Source organism: Giraffa tippelskirchi, chromosome 10 (assembly GCF_054371585.1).
Source record: "Giraffa tippelskirchi isolate mGirTip1 chromosome 10, T2T-mGirTip1v1.2.pri, whole genome shotgun sequence".
NCBI classification, from domain to species: domain Eukaryota; kingdom Metazoa; phylum Chordata; class Mammalia; order Artiodactyla; family Giraffidae; genus Giraffa; species Giraffa tippelskirchi.
Window position 1 is genome coordinate 117,405,145 of NC_137284.1, and position 18,752 is coordinate 117,423,896.

Consider the following 18,752-nt stretch of genomic DNA (forward strand, 5'->3'; position numbering starts at 1 on the left):
CATTTCTAGAATTTCTAGGGAAGATGTTGGAGTCCAAAAGATGATTTCTAAGTATTCCTCCCCAGAGGTGTTGTGCTATATAGTGATACTCCTTTCTTCTCCTTATCTTTATTCTTTGTTTTAGTTCAATGACCTCATTATATTTTCCAGAAAGATACATGGAAAATAAAATCATTCAAAATGCACTTGGACAAGAATGAAAAGGGAACATCCGCAAATAATTATTTTTCAAAAGACAATTGATCAAATTGTTAAGTTATGGTTGATTTCTCTTCCTTTAAAATACCTACTTTTAATTTCAAGATATATAGGAATATCAAATCATTGTCATATGCCTGAAGCCGATATAGTGTTTTGTCACAATTACATCTGAATAAATAAATAAAATTTGGGATAAAGCTTCTCTAAAATTAAAACTGTGTAAAGGAAAAAATGCTCACTTTTTAAAACAAATATTATTAGTGTGATGATCATTAATCTGAGAATAAAGTTCCTGAAAGAACTTTATATCAAAATTTCAGCTGTATTCACTGATCTTCATTGTTTCTTTTCTCCCTCCAGGTGTTGCTGGTACCAATATTATAATAGGCATAATTGCTGGCACCATTTTAGTGCTGGCCCTCATATTGGGCATTACTGCATGGGGCTATAAGTAAGTGAAATGGCTCAGTATATTACTGTCAAACTGTACTTTAAAATATTTATCTAAATGATTCTAGAAATTTTTGTATCATTGGATAAATAAACCTTCAGTGAAGATCAGTCTGGTTCAGTATTCAATCCGTGATGATCCTTGGCATGATTAGAGGTAACAATAATTTATCATTTTTTAGATTTTGAGATTAACTCCCATCTATTCTAAAAATACTGAATATTATTTTAAAACCATTACATGAAGTAAAATCAGTCTAAATCGTGTCTCATACAAAGGCTGTGTTGGTTGGCTCTTTAGTGATGCAGATTCTCTTGACTTAAACCCATTCCCCCAAATCTAGGCAGAATGGTGTATTAGAGAGCATAGCGTTTAGTAACAAGGGTGATATCAACAAGATCAAGAGCAGGATCTGCTCCTTAGTGCTTCCTGCTAAGAGCAGGGATCCTGCCAAGAGCCAAACCTCTCCCCAACCAATGTGAAGAAGACACTGTTATTTGTTAAATATGTGTGTGTTTTGTGGGAAGGAAAAACTCTTCAGAGATGTAATGTGTTAAAATTAAAATTCAACTATAAGTTACAATTTTTAGAAACCTAATTCTTAAGCTTCAAAGTTCAGCTTACAATTCTTTGGTTCTATGTGCAAGATTTAAAAAGTTACACATTATGTAACTTTTGAATATTGGATCCCCTTAGCATTTAGCTAAGTCAATGATTTCACACATTCCAAACTTTTTGTATACTTAATGTGCTCATTTCCCTTGTTGAGTACTTCAACTTATGATGTGAAAAGTTTCCTTAGTATTCAAATAACTTATGTTTAATAAAATAAAACTTAAATGAAGCAAACTTTTTTGACTAGGCATTGACTAGCATAGTGTATATAATCATTTGTTATTATTATTATCACTGCCTGACATGGTTTTAATCCAACTGAATTAAAAGACACCTCTTTGAACTAGTATATGGGTCTTGCTGGCTGTGAGGTCAAAACACTGAAGTTATTTTGGCTGAAAAGAGAGAATAATTAGTTGACTGCCAGGATAAACTTTCTATGTTGTAAGTACTAAAACGCACAAAGACATTTGTGCAAGCCTGTGTTAACAAATAGCACAGACAACAGGGTAAAGTTTAGCATAATATGGTTAACATGGCCTAGCATAGTGTAGCAAATGCCTCTTTAACGTGCAGATTGTTTGGCACTTTGCATGCTTACATTTGCACCAGCTGATTTCAGCATAATTTGGAGTATAAAATTATATGTCTGAAAGAAAGGCTTTTCTGTACATATATTGTTTGAGCTCTCCTTATACCTCAGGTGAATTAGCCCTATCTTGGCGTCACACTATTTCCTTGACTTCCTTTGTGCAAGGCTCATGTAGTAGTTGGAGAAGGCAATGGCACCCCGCTCCAGTACTCTTGCCTGGAAAATCCCATGGGTGGAAGCCTGGTAGGCTGCAGACCCATGGGGTCGCTAGGAGTCGGACACGACTGAGCGACTTCACTTTCACTTTTCCCTTTCATGCACTGGAGAAGGAAATAGCAACCCACTCCAGTATTCTTGCCTGGAGAATCCCAGGGACGGCGGAGCCTGGTGGGCTGCCGTCTATGGGGTCGCACAGAGTCGGACACGACTGAAGCGACTTAGCAGCAGCAGCAGCATGTAGTAGTTGCCATCACAACCGTTGCTATTTTGAAGTAGCTCAGTGATTTCATTTGGTCATGCGAGAGGGAAAGCAAAATTGTTAGTTCTGTTAGTTTTCTGCCACCTACTGATGCAAACTGATATTTCATGTTTACAATCTTGGAAAAAATTACCCTTTCAAAAATATGAAACCTGAACATCTAATCCTACTGCTAATGAAATTATCTGTGTCTGTTTGTTTTAATGATTAGAATGAAAAGTACTTCTTTCTGTATATCATTTCTTATTTTTCTGAAATTCAAGTGGTTTCACTTTTTTGTTTCTGAATATATGTACTTTGCAGAATCTTGTTCATACCACAGTATTCTCTTCATAAATAATTTGAACCCAAATGATGAAAGTTTTAATGTTACTACATTTATTCAGAATTTGTATAAAAATAGAATAAGGATGTAGAAATTTTAATACAGTAATTAAATTCATGAATATGCTGTTTCACGTATTCTATTTAAAATGCTAAGCAAATTTAGGACTTGAGAACTCATTTTCTCATTAATCCTTCCAATTAAACTTTCTACCCCTTCTCCAAGTCTTGGGGTAATAGAAGGAATAGGAAATGAGGAATACTCATTTGTAACTGGTAGATCACTCAGGTAATCAGATTGAGAGGATAAAAAGTAAAACATGTTGAATTGAAATACTTTGGCTTATTTTTCTCCCGTATATGATAATTTCAGGAATGAAAAATATTAAGTATCAAATTGACACTTTTACTCTCATGAGCTCATTATTAAGCAAGATGCCCAGAGAATTCATGAAATAGATTGGCAGGTAAAAGTGCTACAAACAAAATCTATACGGCAACATTAGCCTTGATCTTGGAAGAAGGAGCCTACCTGTTAGTTGCTTGACCTTCCAACAAGTCTTCAAAATACTGACAGCTAGTTAGGTCAGGATAGAAAGTTTGAAATTAGCTTGTTTTATTTAAAAATTAAAAATCATTGGCACCTCCTTACCACACTCTCTAGAACACATTTTTGTTTCAGAATGATTTATTCTGAAACTCATTCAATTTTATTTTAGGAGACTTTGAACAAAGTGTTACCACTGTTGGTTTCAGTGAAACTTCAGTGAGTAAGTAGTGATGACATGGGAGGTCCATAAGAGCTGTCAATTCTCACTCTGTCATACACAAAATGTTCTTATGTACATTTATGTTTTCATATTTGAAATCCTTAGGAAGAGCTCTAGTTTGTGGCATATATTCCAAAAAGAATGAATTATCATTTTTATTTGCATGAAAACACATTTAATATATATAACTTGACTAATTTCCTTATTTAAATCAATGTGCATGTCTGAAAACCTGTATTTGAAATAAGGTTGACTTTAGGACATTACTATGATACAGTTGATATTGAGAAAACAATTACTTTTTAATAACGGAAGCTTTATGCTTTTAAACAATGGTTACTTGAAAATGTTGTCACTAACCCTTTGGTGTCATTTCTTCAAAAGATGAAGTGAAATTTGTGTATGTGAGTGTGTGTGTGTGTGTGTGTCTGTGTCTGTGTGTGTGTGTGGGGGCAGACTGTGTTTTTGATCTTCATTTTAATTCTGCAATTAGAAATTCTAGTGGAGATCTTTCATCAAATGTTTTTATGTTTAGTGATTTCTCTTAATGTATTTTTTTAGGTAACTAATTCTTTCTCTCTCTCTCTCTTCTTGTCCATAAAAAGAAACTATCGAGAGCAGAGGTATGTGATAAGAATAATCTGAACATATAACTGAAAACCAAAAGGTTTAAATCTTGTTGTCATCTTTGGAATTCATACATACTGTTATAAATTAAGTTTACTTTTGTTTTTATGTTGTAGTGGTCATAAACTAATCTTGATTTTTCATGGCCTTGAAATGATCATTTTAGTACTGTTGCTGTGGAATGTGTTAGTTTAAAATAGATCTATCATTATTTAGTTTTAATGGTTTTGTCATCCAACAAAACTATAATTAGTCATTCTTATTTGTGTTACTTTTTTAGTAATATGTATTTAGAAGTTGATTTTTTCCTACCTAAAACAAAACTCCTTTATGTTAAGGTGTCACCTTTGTTTACATTAGTTGATTGGCTTTTCTTCACATTTATAACACTTTTCTTGCCCAATGATTTCTAAAGGAATTTATTTTTAGTGATTGTTGTTATTTTGCTAACTTTCATTAATAAATGATAAAATTTATATAGGCACATTATTGTGATCAGGAGAACATCTTGGCATTTGAGGAATCTGTTTTATCTCTGCAAAAGAATTTTTTTTTTTTTTTACAGATTAGATAATTGTACAGGTATTGAAAGAAATAATTTGCATAGTAATAATCTCTGATTGCCTATCGCACTATATTTTTTTTAATAAACAAGCCCATAAAGTCAGACACTCTATTCATATAACCTTGAAATCTATGTTTAGCCAGGAGTGTCTAAAGAGATACAAAGCATTCATGTGATGGGGTATAACTTGCCTATTTTTTCTAAATCTAAATTAGCCCATGTTGAGGTACACTTCTCACTTTTCACATTTAAAAACTTATAATTGCTATTAACTATTGATACCAAAAAATTAAAATATCCTAGAAATTAACCATCTAAGACCACATCATATAGACTAGTTTTGTACTCAAGATGCCTATGCAGGCTCCTAACTTTTCCCACAATTGTAGGAAATGTCTGAGGCAGATTAGAAATAAGATGTAATAAATGTGACACTTTATTAGGCCCTAGCCACAGCTTTCATTTTTTTTTCACAAACTAGAATTTTAAACTTTGTTCTGTTTCCTTCCATGTTATAATTTAAAATCTGTATAAGGTTTTAGCCATAAGTGGTACCCACAGGGTACCCATTGAGATCCTGGCCAGTTAGCCGTAGATATTAGAAAATAATGATTTTGCTCTGGAGTCACTGACTTCTATCATTAATGGAGAAAGTAAAACTGAAACAAAATTATTTAAATAAAGGAAATAGACTTCTTTGTGACATGTTTTAAACTCTGTGTCCAAAAAACACTGAAGAAGAGCCAAAGCTATTTATGCTTTCTGTTGGGTAGATGTTGATCAGTTATACCAGAAATGTAAGCTTGGTGGCTTTCTTCAGTGAAAAATAAAATTATACTACAAAGATCAAAAACTGATGATTTAGCTCCATTTCCGTAAGAATTAAGGCTGTAGTGTAATTTAATATTGCTGACTATTTGAAAAGGAAAGCACAGTGTCATAAATACGTAACATAAGCAAAATTGTTATGGTGCTCTAAGACATGTTCTCACCAGGGGTATTCTCCAGAATAAAGGAATTGCCCACATTACAAAAAAATGGTAAATACGTAAACCTGAGCACCAATTTCTTATTCTAACTCAATATATGCATAGGTACAGTTAAGAAAATTTTTGTTGAAATGTCTTTTTTGTGCCTGATGTAATTTCATGCCTCCTGGTAATACTGGGAGTATTACCAGTATATGATGAATACTGAGTCACCGTTTCATCAATTTGGCCACTCTTTGAAGTCTAGTTCATATTTTGAGAATTGTCACTTTTCAGCAGGTACTATTTTTTTTTTTTTTATATTTCAGCACAAATTTTGTTTATTTTTGCCCTTATGATTGTCTGTAGCTAATGAATCTCAGGGCTATATAATAATTGTTAAAATGGAGAAGCTGCAAGGAATGAACTTTAGATCAGGAAGTTGTGAGTATATAAATATCTTCTGAAGGACTGTCCTTTATTAGAATGTATCTTAGTGGTTATAGAGAAGGTGATAAGACCAATGGACCAAAGCCTGCATTAGGAAATTTACAATCTTGTGAAAATATCTGAACATATTCCAATAAAGATGTGCCCAATTCCAGAGGATGCCAGAGAATAGAAATAAAAAATTTGAGTTGCTTTTAAATTAAGTTTTGCTCTGAGGTTCCATGGTGGGAGGACCAATCTAGAATGAATCAGAAATCTACCTGCTAGTACGTGGTCTTGGGAAATCACTTAAACTTTCCCCAATTCCAAATGCAGACAAAGTTCTTTGTAACCTGTGAAGCATTCTAGTAAAGAAAGTTATTAATATGTGGTCTCTGAAGACTTTGTGTTTCTCTAATCCTCAGATGAAAGAGATAGGTAGGTATGGTTGTCCTTAAAGAGAAAGGCAGCATTCCTGACATGAGTGAGGCCCACACATCCTGGTGTGAAAGCATTGGTGAACATACAGCTTTGCTTTGACACTAAATACATATTAAGTATGTAGCCAGTTGTGAGATTCTTTAATTAATGACACAATGGCTCAGAAATGCCAAACTCAGCATAACTTTCAAATGACTGGAAATGTAAGGTAAGTGATTCTGTGAAGAAACCTGATAACCTGGTAAATTTTCCCACCAAAGAACGTGTACCCCAGGTTTTCTTTATATTAAAGGAATGTGTGATAGGTTTAATTTCGTGTCTGGCAAAAAGATTAGAAGCAAGCCCTTTTTTTCTTTTTCTTTTTGTTTATAAACTGCCTAATAAAAGATAGAAGTCCCATTCTGGGAGATGGAGCTTCATACATGAATTATATCACTTTAGATCTGCCAGCGTTGGCGACTTCCCTGGCGGTCCAGTGCAGGGGGCAAGGTTAGATCCCTGGCTGGGGAACTAGGATCCCAAATGCCATGAATATGGCAAAAATAAATAAATAAAAATCTGCCAGTGTCATCTTGTGAAGGGTAGAGTCATGGGACTGAGGAGCCAAGGAGAATTCTTAGATATTGTCTAGTTAGAAGGATGACTATTGATTATTTTCTTTAAAATCTCCAGGAAGGAAGGCTTCCGTCTATTTTTCAGTTGATGCTATTGTTTCTATTTTAGCATAATTGCTTTAGGAGTTAGCAGCTATATACTTTGCAATAAGGATTAGAAGTTTGAATTTTAGTTTTCAGGCAGTTTTGTAAATAGCAATAGAATAAACTTGGATTTATGAAGTATCCTTATTCAGGTGCAATTAAACTTGAATTTAATTCAAGTTAAATTGAATTCATTAAACTTGGATTTATAAAGCATTAAACTTGGATTTCATTAAACTTGGATTTATAAAACATCCTATTCAAGTGCAATATTCTTTTGTCTGAAATGAACATACATTGTTGAACATACATAATATGAATCAGAATAAATAATTAGTTCATATCTTCCTGATCCATACCTTAAGCAGAAACTCCCTTCCCCATTTCTTTTCTCTCTCTTACCTGTTTTAGCCACTTTACTTTCTGCTTGTAAACCTCCCTCCTTTTTTTTCCCCAAGACTTTCTTAGTTTTTTAGTTTTTTTAATATTGTTATAGTGATATTCATGCATCTGTCAATGTGACTTAGTACATAGTACACAACATTTCTTCAGACAGCAATGTAACAATTCCAATAGCAGACAGCCCAGTCACCAACAAAGCTTTGGAAAAGTGCCTCCTTCAGTCTTAAGGCTAAGACTTAATTTTTTTTTATTAGGATCTCATTTTGAGTATGTGTAAGGATTATTAAGTTAAATATTATGGTTCAGTAGACCCTTTAAGGAAAGATCAGATTTCTCTTATAGCAGAAATCCTTTGTGAGGAAAAATAATTTAGCTAAATAAGTTTTATTTTCTTTTGGTTATTATTTATAGAAAAATTCATTCACATGTCTAAAATATTTGCTTGTGATGTGGGAGATTTGAGGTAATTTTTCCATTATAAAACTTAATACTGATCAGGCCACCTAATTCCAAAATTCTATGAAACTAGTAAAATTTAGGAAGAAAAGCATAAAGACTAGAAAAATAAATCCAATTTTAACACATTTGAAGCTACCTCTTACTTGGTCATTTATGTTCTTTTATAACAAATGATGAAGTAGTAGTTTATTGATCATAGGGACCTGATACTCTCTATCTTCACTAAAGGTTAATCAGGAAGAAATAGGTTTGTAATAAGATATAATTAGATATTGAAAAAGAATGAATTTCTGGACAGTGAAGGCTGTTAAATAGTATTAAAAGATCTTTAACAAAGTTTATCATCTGTTATTATTAACATTTTTATGCATTTACTGTGTGAAGGAGTTACATGCATTCTTTGTGGAACTTTAGGAAGAATGCAGTGTAATTTCTTTATTTTGAAGACTTCATGGTAGAGATAGACAAGAGTCTAGTTTGCCTGAGATGATAAAAGCAAAGCCATACCCCTCAAAGTTCACTGCACTTAAACTTTCCTTTCAACCCTTTGACTGAAGCCCATGGTTTATGGCATGTGTAGCATTTAGGTTGTTTGTGTGAAGTGTAAAAGATGAACATGGACTGCAGAGTAATTACATTGAAGGGTTTGTAAACCATGCTTAGCTAAACAAACAGGCAAAACCATTGAGCCCCATCCATTGTGAGAAGCAGTCCATTTAAGCCTGCAGTCTCAGATAAGTGAACCCTTGGTAAATGCCTGAATGCCAGAACCATGTAAAGAAAGAGTAATTTGGGTGCAAAGTCAAGTAAGTAAAGTCACAACTGGTATTTATTTGATTTGAATTTATGGGCTTCCCTGGTAGCTCAGCTGGTAAAGAATCCACCTGCAATGCAGAGACTCTGGTTTGATTTCTGGGTCGGGAAAATCCCCTGGAGAAGGGATAGACTACCCACTCCAGTATTCTTGGGCTTCCCTGGTGGCTCAGTCGGTAAAGAATCCGCCTGCAATGCAGGAGATCTGGGTTCGATCCCTGGGTTGGGAAAATTCCCTGGAGGAGGGCATGGCAACCCACTCTAGTATTCTTGCCTGGAGAATCCCCATGGACAGAGGAGCCTGGTGGGATACAATCCGTGGGGTTGCAAAGAGTCGGACACGACAGAGCAAGTAAGCACAGCATATAAATTTGAATTCATTGAGGCACATCTCATCAACTTATACAAATTATCATTAAAGGTAATAGTGATAAAAATGACTTGTTAACCATAAAGATTATTATTGGAAATGTAATGTTAATGGGATGTTCTTTGGCATTCTTTTATAAGTATTGATATGATACAAAAGGCAATTTTCCTACCTGAGGCAACTTACAAAACTTTGATTTTATTTTTTTTTTCAAAAAATTGATAGAGCATTTTACTGATAGGAGGCAAGACAGAAAATATGATTCCAGAGAGTTAAAGATCTCTTCCATAAACAGATATATCATTTGTATTATTAACAGTATAAATATGGGAATTACATATTTTTTATATAAAATTAATGTTTTATAATATACTGGGAAAAAAAGATTATATTTATGATCTGAAGTCACAAATATTTTGAAAGAATATGTATCAAAGAATTATATTAATACTACATACAAATCTAATGAGAAATTTGATTTCCTTAAAGGGGAGAGGTAGATCACACACATTAATATAGGTGCTTTATGTCAGTTGTAAAATTTTATTAGCCATGCCTGTCTGGGGGTCATGCACTGGCAAAAGATCAGATTAACTACCAAAGTAGGAGCATTGACAAGACAGTCCTATCTAAAGTTTTCTACCCTGTTCCCTTAGTAGAAGTAATAAAAATATGTTCCAATCTCAGTTAATTCAAAATCAGAGCAAATGGAGTTAGTAATAGTGCAGACTATGTAGATTTTCCCTTGTTGGAGATAAAGAATTGAGCTCATCCATCAGCCACCTATAAGTATCTTTCTATAGTATCAACAAGAATTCCATTATTTTTCAACTCTTTCTTCCTCTTGCTAAATTATCTTCCTTTACATATTCTACTGTGCAGTGTCAGAATTACATTATTGATTGACATTTTTCGATTTCTTTATATTTCTGCTAAATGAATACTGAGGCCCCAGATTGAATAGAGAATTCAAATAATTTATTTGGATCAAATTATAGAACAGTTTAGAAATCAATCAGTTCTTTTTTTTTTTTTTCAATCCTTTTAAGACCAAATCAAAATTACATTTATAGTATTTAGAAATTACGAATAGTTTACACACCACAGTGAAAAAAAGGATACCTTATCTGGGCAAGGACTGTCTGTCTTGATATGTCTCCTTCAGCACCAGGTTTTTTTTTTTGTTTGTTTGTTTTTAAAGACAAAATGGCAATTAACATCTTTAAGTGTAATGAAGTTACAGTGAAAAACCTCATCTTTTCATATTTTTCCCCTGAAGCAAGGGTATATTCATCCAAATTGTAAAGACTTCAGTGATTGCATTTCCAACCTCTACAATTAGAATGACTTTAACTTGTCACATTTATTAATAATCTTACATGTTGTTATAGATTTGATTCATGTAGATCATTATCCCTACCTCTTTTTTCCTAAAATAATATTTGTATATGTCTGTGTTCATGTGTGTGTCTTGTTTTCTGACTCTGAAATGTTTATTATGCCTTAGACAGTTACCCCAGGGAGATTATGTAAAAAAGCCTGGAGATGGCGACTCTTTTTATAGCGACATTCCTCCTGGAGTCAGCACAAACTCAGCATCTAGTTCTAAGAAGAGGTCTGCTTTTCTGTCGCATTTTCAGATTTCTACCTGTTCCATCACACATTATTCCATTAGTCAGAACATTTCATTATTTTGCAGCAGGTTTGATTACTTCTTCCTTCTTTCTTGAATGTTAAAAAATAGTATCCTTTGTTCTTTGATTACTCTACTTCAAAATGCCATATGCTCAGAACCAGTGGTTTAACAAATCAGGCCAGAAAACCAAACAAAAGAAAACTAAGCAAATAACAACCCTAAGTCTATATAGAAACTCCAGGGTTTTTCAATCTTGTTCTTCTACTGCTTCAGAAACTACACATAGTATTTTATTGTATTTTAAATGGTGAGCTTTATGTCATGTTTGGTAGTCAAAGAAAAAGGTTACTGTCACGCTTCAGTAAAAGCAGTTGTTAAAATAAATTGGTAATATAAATGCTGCATTGAATTATTTTAATTTTAAATTTATCAAAGCTAAGCTTGCTGTGAAAAAAAGATTGCTTCTCTGTGAATCATATATTTGAATATTATGGTTTTGCCTTTCATTCCTGGAATGATTAATTCTAGACTTTATAATTTAGAGCTGGATGCCAAATTAATTTAAGCATTTTTAATATTTGAGTTTTATAGCAGTCCAAATGGGGTTAATATATTATTTATATGTCTTAAACTTGAAGGCTGTATTCTTGCTCTATGGTCTTAAGGTATATAAGACCATTTAAAATTCTGCATGCTTTATAAATGCTTACTAAAATAAGCTGACAGAAGAAATAAATAGAATGCTTTAGGAAATGAGATCTTCATTCACATTGAAAAAAAACTTAAATATTCCTCTGGAAGAGTTTTTTTAAAATTGTTGGTAGGGCTGTAATGTATACTTTGGGCACAGTAGTTCTTTTATAGACTGAATGGGAAATTGCTAGTTTATTGAGAAGAAACACGATCTCTTCTGGAGTTCTAAATAGACGAATCTGCAAAAATTCTGCAGTGGATCTCACTCTTTATAAACATCAGGAAAAAAAAATTGAAGAAATTAGTGAGATTTGGGAACTCTGTGCAACTGTTCTCAGCTTGAAGGGTTGTTTTTACTCAGATGACATAGCTTAAAGCTAAAGTTAAATTATTATTCTTTGCATAAGGAGTACAGTTCTATAGAAGCATGTTCAAGCATTTTATTCTTTTAATTCATTGGGTACATTTTAGCTAAGAGAATAATCTTTTCCTAAAATCCTCACAGTATATATTTTCTTGATCAAATATTTAATTTTAAATCAAATCACATGGTAAATAAGTATAGAAATCAATAGATTCCAGGAGAATTTCTATTGTTCTTTTGTATAAAATAGGAGTCACTCTATACTTAGCAAATGATGGTGAAAAATCTAGGGAATTACATAATAATTGTGCTGAGTTCCATTTATTTTCATTCATCAGTAGAAGATTCCTTTTAAAATAGATGTTTTTAGCAATTAACTGGAATGATGTATGGAAAAGATTTAAATTATAGCACTATTTTCTAAAGTACTTCAAGAAGAGCTTAAAATATTGATTTGAATCATTACCAGATTTTAGCAAAATCTCAATGGGTTTTGACTTTTAAACAGTTAAATATTGTACCAAATTATGTGATTCCTCCTAAGTATATGCAATTTGTCAAAATGCTTTTCTTATGTGGGTCAAGGTAGGTGTGTAAATTTTGCTTCTTGTAGACAATTCATTTAAAGATGTTAGGACACAAAGAGCAGGAGGGCTTCATGGTACATGGACTTTGTGAGAGAAAACTCCATGATAAACATCTGACTCAGTTCAGTTATTGGACAGTTAACCAACAGTACTGTATTTGGGAGGAGGGTGCATATTAGTGGAGAAAAATGCCAATTCTCAGAAAATAATTTTATTGTTTAAGAAAACCTAAATATTAGATTTTGATAAAGATTAATCTTTGATAAAGGTTAACCAGATTCAACTGAGCAATTCTTATTGAAATCTCTTGGAAGTCCATGTTCTCATAATACATGAATGGAAGTCATTGCTTTACAATTAAGAAACATCTATGGTGGGACCCCATTATAACTCTTGCTGCATGGATTATATAACTGAAATACGTAGTGTATTTGCTCTGTGTGGTTCTTGGGAATGTAATTGGCTTGCACTGTATCCTGATACTTTTCAATTACAAACTCTTGTAATGGGGTTCCATTGTATTTGACTTTTCTTAAAATGAATGTTGTGTAATTCTGCCTTCTTCATGAAGACTTTCATGTTTTCTTCATTCTTTCATTTCAGATTTTTTCTTTCTTGATTTGTTTTAATGCTCAGTAATGCTTAGAAATGTTGCTTACTGATTTCAAAACATTCGTTTGATTATATTTTTGAACAGTATATACACGTTTTCAATTTCAGGTCAAATGGACTTTCTCATTCTTGGAGTGAAAGGATTCCAGACACAAAACATATTTCAGACATCTGTGAAAATGGACGACCTCGGAGTAACTCTTGGCAAGGTATAGGGCAGCATTCTGAACCCATCTGTCCACATAACCTTAATTCTGTATTGTGTGGTGCCTGGTTGTAAAGACTTGTTCTTTTTCATTAGTTCTTCAGCTCTTCTCCTAACAGACAGGAGGACATTTCTTATGAGAGAATCCGGTTCTTTTTTCTTGTTGGGAAATGATGGAATTTGGTATCACCAGTGCACTGGGTACATGAGAAGGCTGCACAGTGCTCTGAAGTCCTATGTTCTGGGCTGGTGCTGTTGTGAATTGCATTCACTTAGAATACAGTGTAGTTAAACATACAGCAATTTTTTTTATATTCAAGTCTAGCCATAAACCATCTTTTTCAGGTAACCTGGGAGGCAACAGAAAGAAAATCAGAGGCAAAAGATTTAGACCTCGGTCTAATTCAACTGAGTAAGTCTGAACCTCTAATGGAAAAAGACCCTGCAAGGTCCTGTGCAATTAGTGTGAAATGTTAATTAACCTGATCATCAAAGAACTGTAAACCATGCCTCTGGGTCTTGGTTTTGTCTTTTAAATCCTTTTATTTATTTATTTATTTTGCTGTTTTAAAATTAACCATGGCTTTTCTCTTTTACATAGGCATCTCCGCAACTGTGCCCATACCAATACCCCCTGATAGTGGGGGGGTCTCACCCTCGCTGCAGGCTTTGTCCTCCAGTAACCTGCCATTGTGGTGTTTTGGTTCCATTTGAAGGGAATTTTGATAACATTCCTTTCTTCTCATCGCCCAGGGTCCAGCCATTTCAGAGGGGTCACCTTTCCTCTCCCCAATATTCACACAGCCTAGAAGCATCAGGGGGAAGTTTCCACCGAACTAGAGCATGAGAACTGCCCGCAGTGTGAAACCACCGCTCCCAGGGCTTCATGGCCATCTAAGCATTCTCTCAGACTACTGGAATATGGGTCCCTTTTAAATTTTCCTTCTGAGGACATTTAAAAGGATATTGCCCGAAACTTGCTCTTTAACGGAATCATTGTCACTGAATGCAACACTCTGTATTTTAAATGATAGCCACATTTTTTTTTAAGTCAGATGAAGTTAGCAGTTACATTTAAAGTCATTTATAATAAGGTAAACATCATGAACTTTTAAAATTTGTCTCTTCACTTAAGAAAAATCAAGCAAAACCAAGCTTCTTGAAACCTTTATCTCCCATCATGGAATAAAACACATCCTTAGTTTTCTTCTGGACCTTGCCACCTGGTTTTAATTAACCATACTTTTTGGACTCACCTAATTTTTTTTTTTTTTTACTTATTTCTCACTGCAGTGCTAGTGATTATTCCCTGGATCTCTATTGCTTCTTCATGCCTTAATACTTTAAAAATCTGAATAGCAGATATTTGTTCACTGCTTGTCAGAAACTCATGTTAGCTTTTCCATCATATACCCTGCCTTTTTCAGTCCAGGACAATAACATTGCCCTGAAATTTGGAGCTTCCTGCTGATGGTATTGTCTTGTAAGTGGCTTGTCAGTTTACTAGAGGATATGTTACCTTAGCAACAATAAATAGGTTCCAGTGATACCACTGCATGGTCCAGAATGGCATCATAGAACTCCATCACAAATAACTAATCTGTTAGAGTTTATCTTCTACATTCCCAAAGCGCTTGGATGCTTTAGGGCTCATCATGGATAAACTCTCAGAATGTTTGATTTGTTTTGCATGAGGTCACCTGGTAAGAGCTTCTTAGCTTATCTCAGTTGCTCACAAGAGCACAGGTAAAACTGCTGAATGTTCTTCAGAGCTCTCTTTGTGTAACGGTGTAGTGTTTTAACAGTATTTCCTGTAACAAGGCTTTGAAAACTCCTAATTGAACAACCACCAAATATCCAATATTGTATTAAAGCTATGAGTTTAGGACCCAAGGAATACTTGGCATTTAGTGACATTTTCTAGCAAATCACTTATTTTTAAAAAATTATTTATCATGCAACAAATATTATGATACTGTAGACAGCCCTTTGAGAAATCTTGCCTGTGAGATAATTATTACATATAATAAGTCATCATAATGGAGTCATCATTATGAAGAAGAAGTATTAAGGATGCTCTCAGATTTTTCAGACTTTCAGATTTGGTTACATGACCCATATAAGCTAAATGGAACCCAGTTTCTGAAGCTGATCACTTCTTACATTCTCATGTACCTTATTGTCCAGACACCTATGTTTTGTTTTATTTTTCTTAAAAGAAATCCTAACACATAGCATATCAGGAATTTTGTCAACAGTTTTTTTTAAATACTTTCCATGTTTATTAAGTAATTGCAATTGCATCTGATACAACAATATCATTTGTAAGACTTATAAGAGGAGCAGTATGACCACAGACAAACATATCTTTTAAATTTTTTTTTAGGTTAAGAGTTACTATCAGTTCCATTATTTCAACATCCCCTTTAGTATCTGATCATCCCAAAGGATGATGAAACATGAGTTCATTAAAGAAACCGTGCACCACAAATGCAAACTGTGCTATAAAACATCCTTGTTTATTGTATTGTTTTTCCACTCAAAGCTTTTGCATCTTCCTCACTGTTGTACATGATGTAAAAACAAAAGGTTTTTGGCTTAGACTTTGTATTATATATTGTGTTTTTACAGGAGGGAGCCCCAAGCACCTGAGCCTGGGCACTCCCTCGCCCAGACAGTCCCATCCCAAGGCATAAGCTCAGGGGGCTCTGACAGCCCCCAGACAGGGAGTCTGGATCACAGGTCAGTCTCCAACTGCCCCTTCATTCTGGGCTGCCACTTAATCTCCCTCCAAGTCCTTTCCTTGGCTGAGAGCAGAGTCATTTGATCTCTGACTGACCCCAAATGTCTGCTCGGAGGTGCTCCTGGTCCAGCCAGCACCAGCTAATTTTCCCCTGCCTTTCCAATCTGGAGAACACAAAGGGCTCTCCTATCCTGTTGAACGCTTTTTTTTTTTTTTGCATGTTGCGCTACAAGCCAAGTCAAGCCACGTAGGCAGATGCATCGCAATTTGATAAAATCTCATCACTCTAGCCAGCACGACCTAGAGATTATTAAGAGGCCCACTGTGAAGACACTTTCACAGGCACATCCCCAGAGGGAATCTCGATTGAGAGCTCTCTTCAGTGACCTAGCGTGAAGTGATCACAGCTTTCTGAGATGCTCCCTGACACAGAGAAAGGCCTGCCATGTGCAAGTCAGGCCACATGGCTGTAGGTTTCCTGGAACAGCCATGGCTGTCCCTTGGAGCTTCTAAGATTGACAGTGAAAGGAACACATGTCTCCTCCTAGAAGTGGCCGACTGCCTGTGGGTGACTCAGTTTGCTGTGCGGCTATGTTTCACCCCGTAACAGCTGCATGGGCTTTTTCTACAGTTTTCCCCAGGCCAGAGCATTCACTAGCCTTTATGTGTGGCTGCACTTGCTTTTTGACTTTTTTCTTTTTGTTCCGAGTCTTAGTGGAAATCTTTATGCAAGTTTTAATTGGCTATCTCTGTCAAAAGCACAAGTTGGCAATGATTGTGGCTAAAGGCAAAAAGAAGTGTGAGTTGTGCCCAGGTCGGACACTATCTTAGCAAAAATGGTCTTGTTAGCATGAAAAGCAAGCAAGCCCTTCCCTCAGGAGGGAACTGACGATGTTATTTTGTAGTGTACATTGGTTATCACTAAAAAGGAAAGGGAAACTTGAAGAAAAGCACTATGGAAATATAATATAATATTGTTTATATAACTGTGGAAATGTATCTTGATTTAAATGTATCTACAAAAAAAAACCTAAATATAAAAGCAAGAAGCAAACTTTAACCACAAAAAAAGCAGCGTATTTTATAATTTCCCCTGGCTTGTTTCGAAATAACTTTAAACATTTTACTGAGTTTAAATCTTCATTGTCTATGGTATCTCTGGAAGTTACCTTTTAAATGAGACATCTCAGTGTAAAATTTCCATATTCTTCCATGACTGAATTTGTTGAATCTTTGTGTATTTGACAAGGACATATTGTAAGAGGATGTGTTTTTGCTTGGCTCCCAGGGTAAAAATCAAAAGAAACTCTAGAAAAAAATATAAAAACTCTTGTAATCATAATTTTACTGCCTTTAACATCTTCCTTTGTGCAGTAATTCTGATGGAGACTTTGTCAGATCCATTAAGAAAATGTTAGCTAAGGTCATTATTATCCTCTGGCAGTCACTCACCCAGTGATCAGATACTCAGAAGGCAACTTCTGAGGCATTTCCTACTGGAAACATGAATGTGAAGTGCACAAAGGGGATGAAGGATGGAATGGCAGCTGCGCCTGTTACCAAACCCACCGTCAAGATCATGGAGGCCTCCTGGGACTATACTGTGTGTTGGGGCTCCAGGATCAGAAGAGTGGGACCTTTTCTGCTCATTATAGAACCAGCTGGATAACCTTTCTCCTAAACTCCAGCTTGGGATCTGCTCTCAGGAATGAGACAGAAGCCATGTAAAATCTTTCCTTCCATGGGGGAAAGAGAACTTGGCTTCTTTTAATTGTTCTTGGGATGTTATATTCTGAAACACCAGGTTGGAATTGCAGCCATCTGAATATTTTCAAAAAGGCCCATTATCATTTGAAAGCCAAGGAGACAAATGAGTGGTGGCCTGGAAAAAGCCTTTGGAGGTGGGTGAAGGGGGCTGCTGACATTACTCTGAAAGAGAGTTTCTGATTCACTTTGGGAAACCACTGGAAGGGCTTTCCCTGAAGGGTTGAATATATGCTAGAATGCCTTGAGTCTTCTTGTAGCCAAGTTAATTGTCATGTTGTTGTACAGACTGCCTCGTAATCACCCAACATCCATCCTGGTTTATTTGCCATAGTCACTTGCATTTAGAGGGTGAAGAACATCCTTGCTAAGCTTGTGCTGTGTATTTTCAGATTTTCTATCTTGTTCTGCTTTCTTTGTTCCTTCCATTGCTTTCTGCAGGTATTTAAACCCATGGTTCAAAAGAGACTATAATGTAGCTAAGTGGGTAGAAGATGTGAATAAAAACACTGAAGGACCATACTTTAGGTATTTTATAAATTAATTTTATATCCTTTTCAAACTCTCCCAGCACATACAAATACTGTTGTGTGACTGGTTTTCTATCTTGTATCTCCCAATACAAGTTCCCATAGGTGGAAAAGGTTCTTGTTTATTTGCTGCCTTTTGACCTCTGTTTTTGGCTTCATGAGCAAGTCTAGTTCTTTTCTGAATGTTTCAAATGAACATATTTGAAAGGGTTGCCATTTAGTGCATGTCCCTATCACCATCTTGAGCTTTTTAGTAGCTTTCTCTTCATGTTATGCTATGTAGTGTTCTATGGGCATGAAGCATACTTTCCACTAATAAAGAAGCACTATTAACCTGAACAATTTAATTTCTAGAACCTAGCAGTTTCATAATGCATTTTTCCTACTTACTGCCTTAAGAGTGCATAGTACATAC

The 18,752-nt window shown here is 34.9% G+C and overlaps 1 protein-coding gene across 24 annotated transcripts in view; it reads left to right on the top strand.

Moving 5' to 3' along the window:
• ADAM22 (ADAM metallopeptidase domain 22) overlaps positions 1-18,752 on the top strand; it is a 266,992-nt gene that overhangs the window by 218,715 nt on the left and 29,525 nt on the right. For 5 of the 24 annotated variants that reach the window (XR_014066643.1, XR_014066642.1, XM_081533913.1 and 2 more), the window contains 3 exons: positions 562-652; positions 13,204-13,304; positions 13,646-13,712. Coding sequence is in view for 17 of the 24 variants with exons in the window: in XM_081533913.1 (XP_081390039.1) it covers positions 562-652; positions 13,204-13,304; positions 13,646-13,712 (259 nt within the window). In the remaining 7 variants the exon portion in view is untranslated. Of the gene's footprint in view, positions 1-561; positions 653-4,036; positions 4,055-10,710; positions 10,906-13,180; positions 13,305-13,645; positions 13,713-15,931; positions 16,043-18,248; positions 18,336-18,752 lie in introns of all 24 variants that reach the window. The other 19 variants (XR_014066644.1, XM_081533917.1, XM_081533918.1 and 16 more) reach the window with 13 other exon arrangements.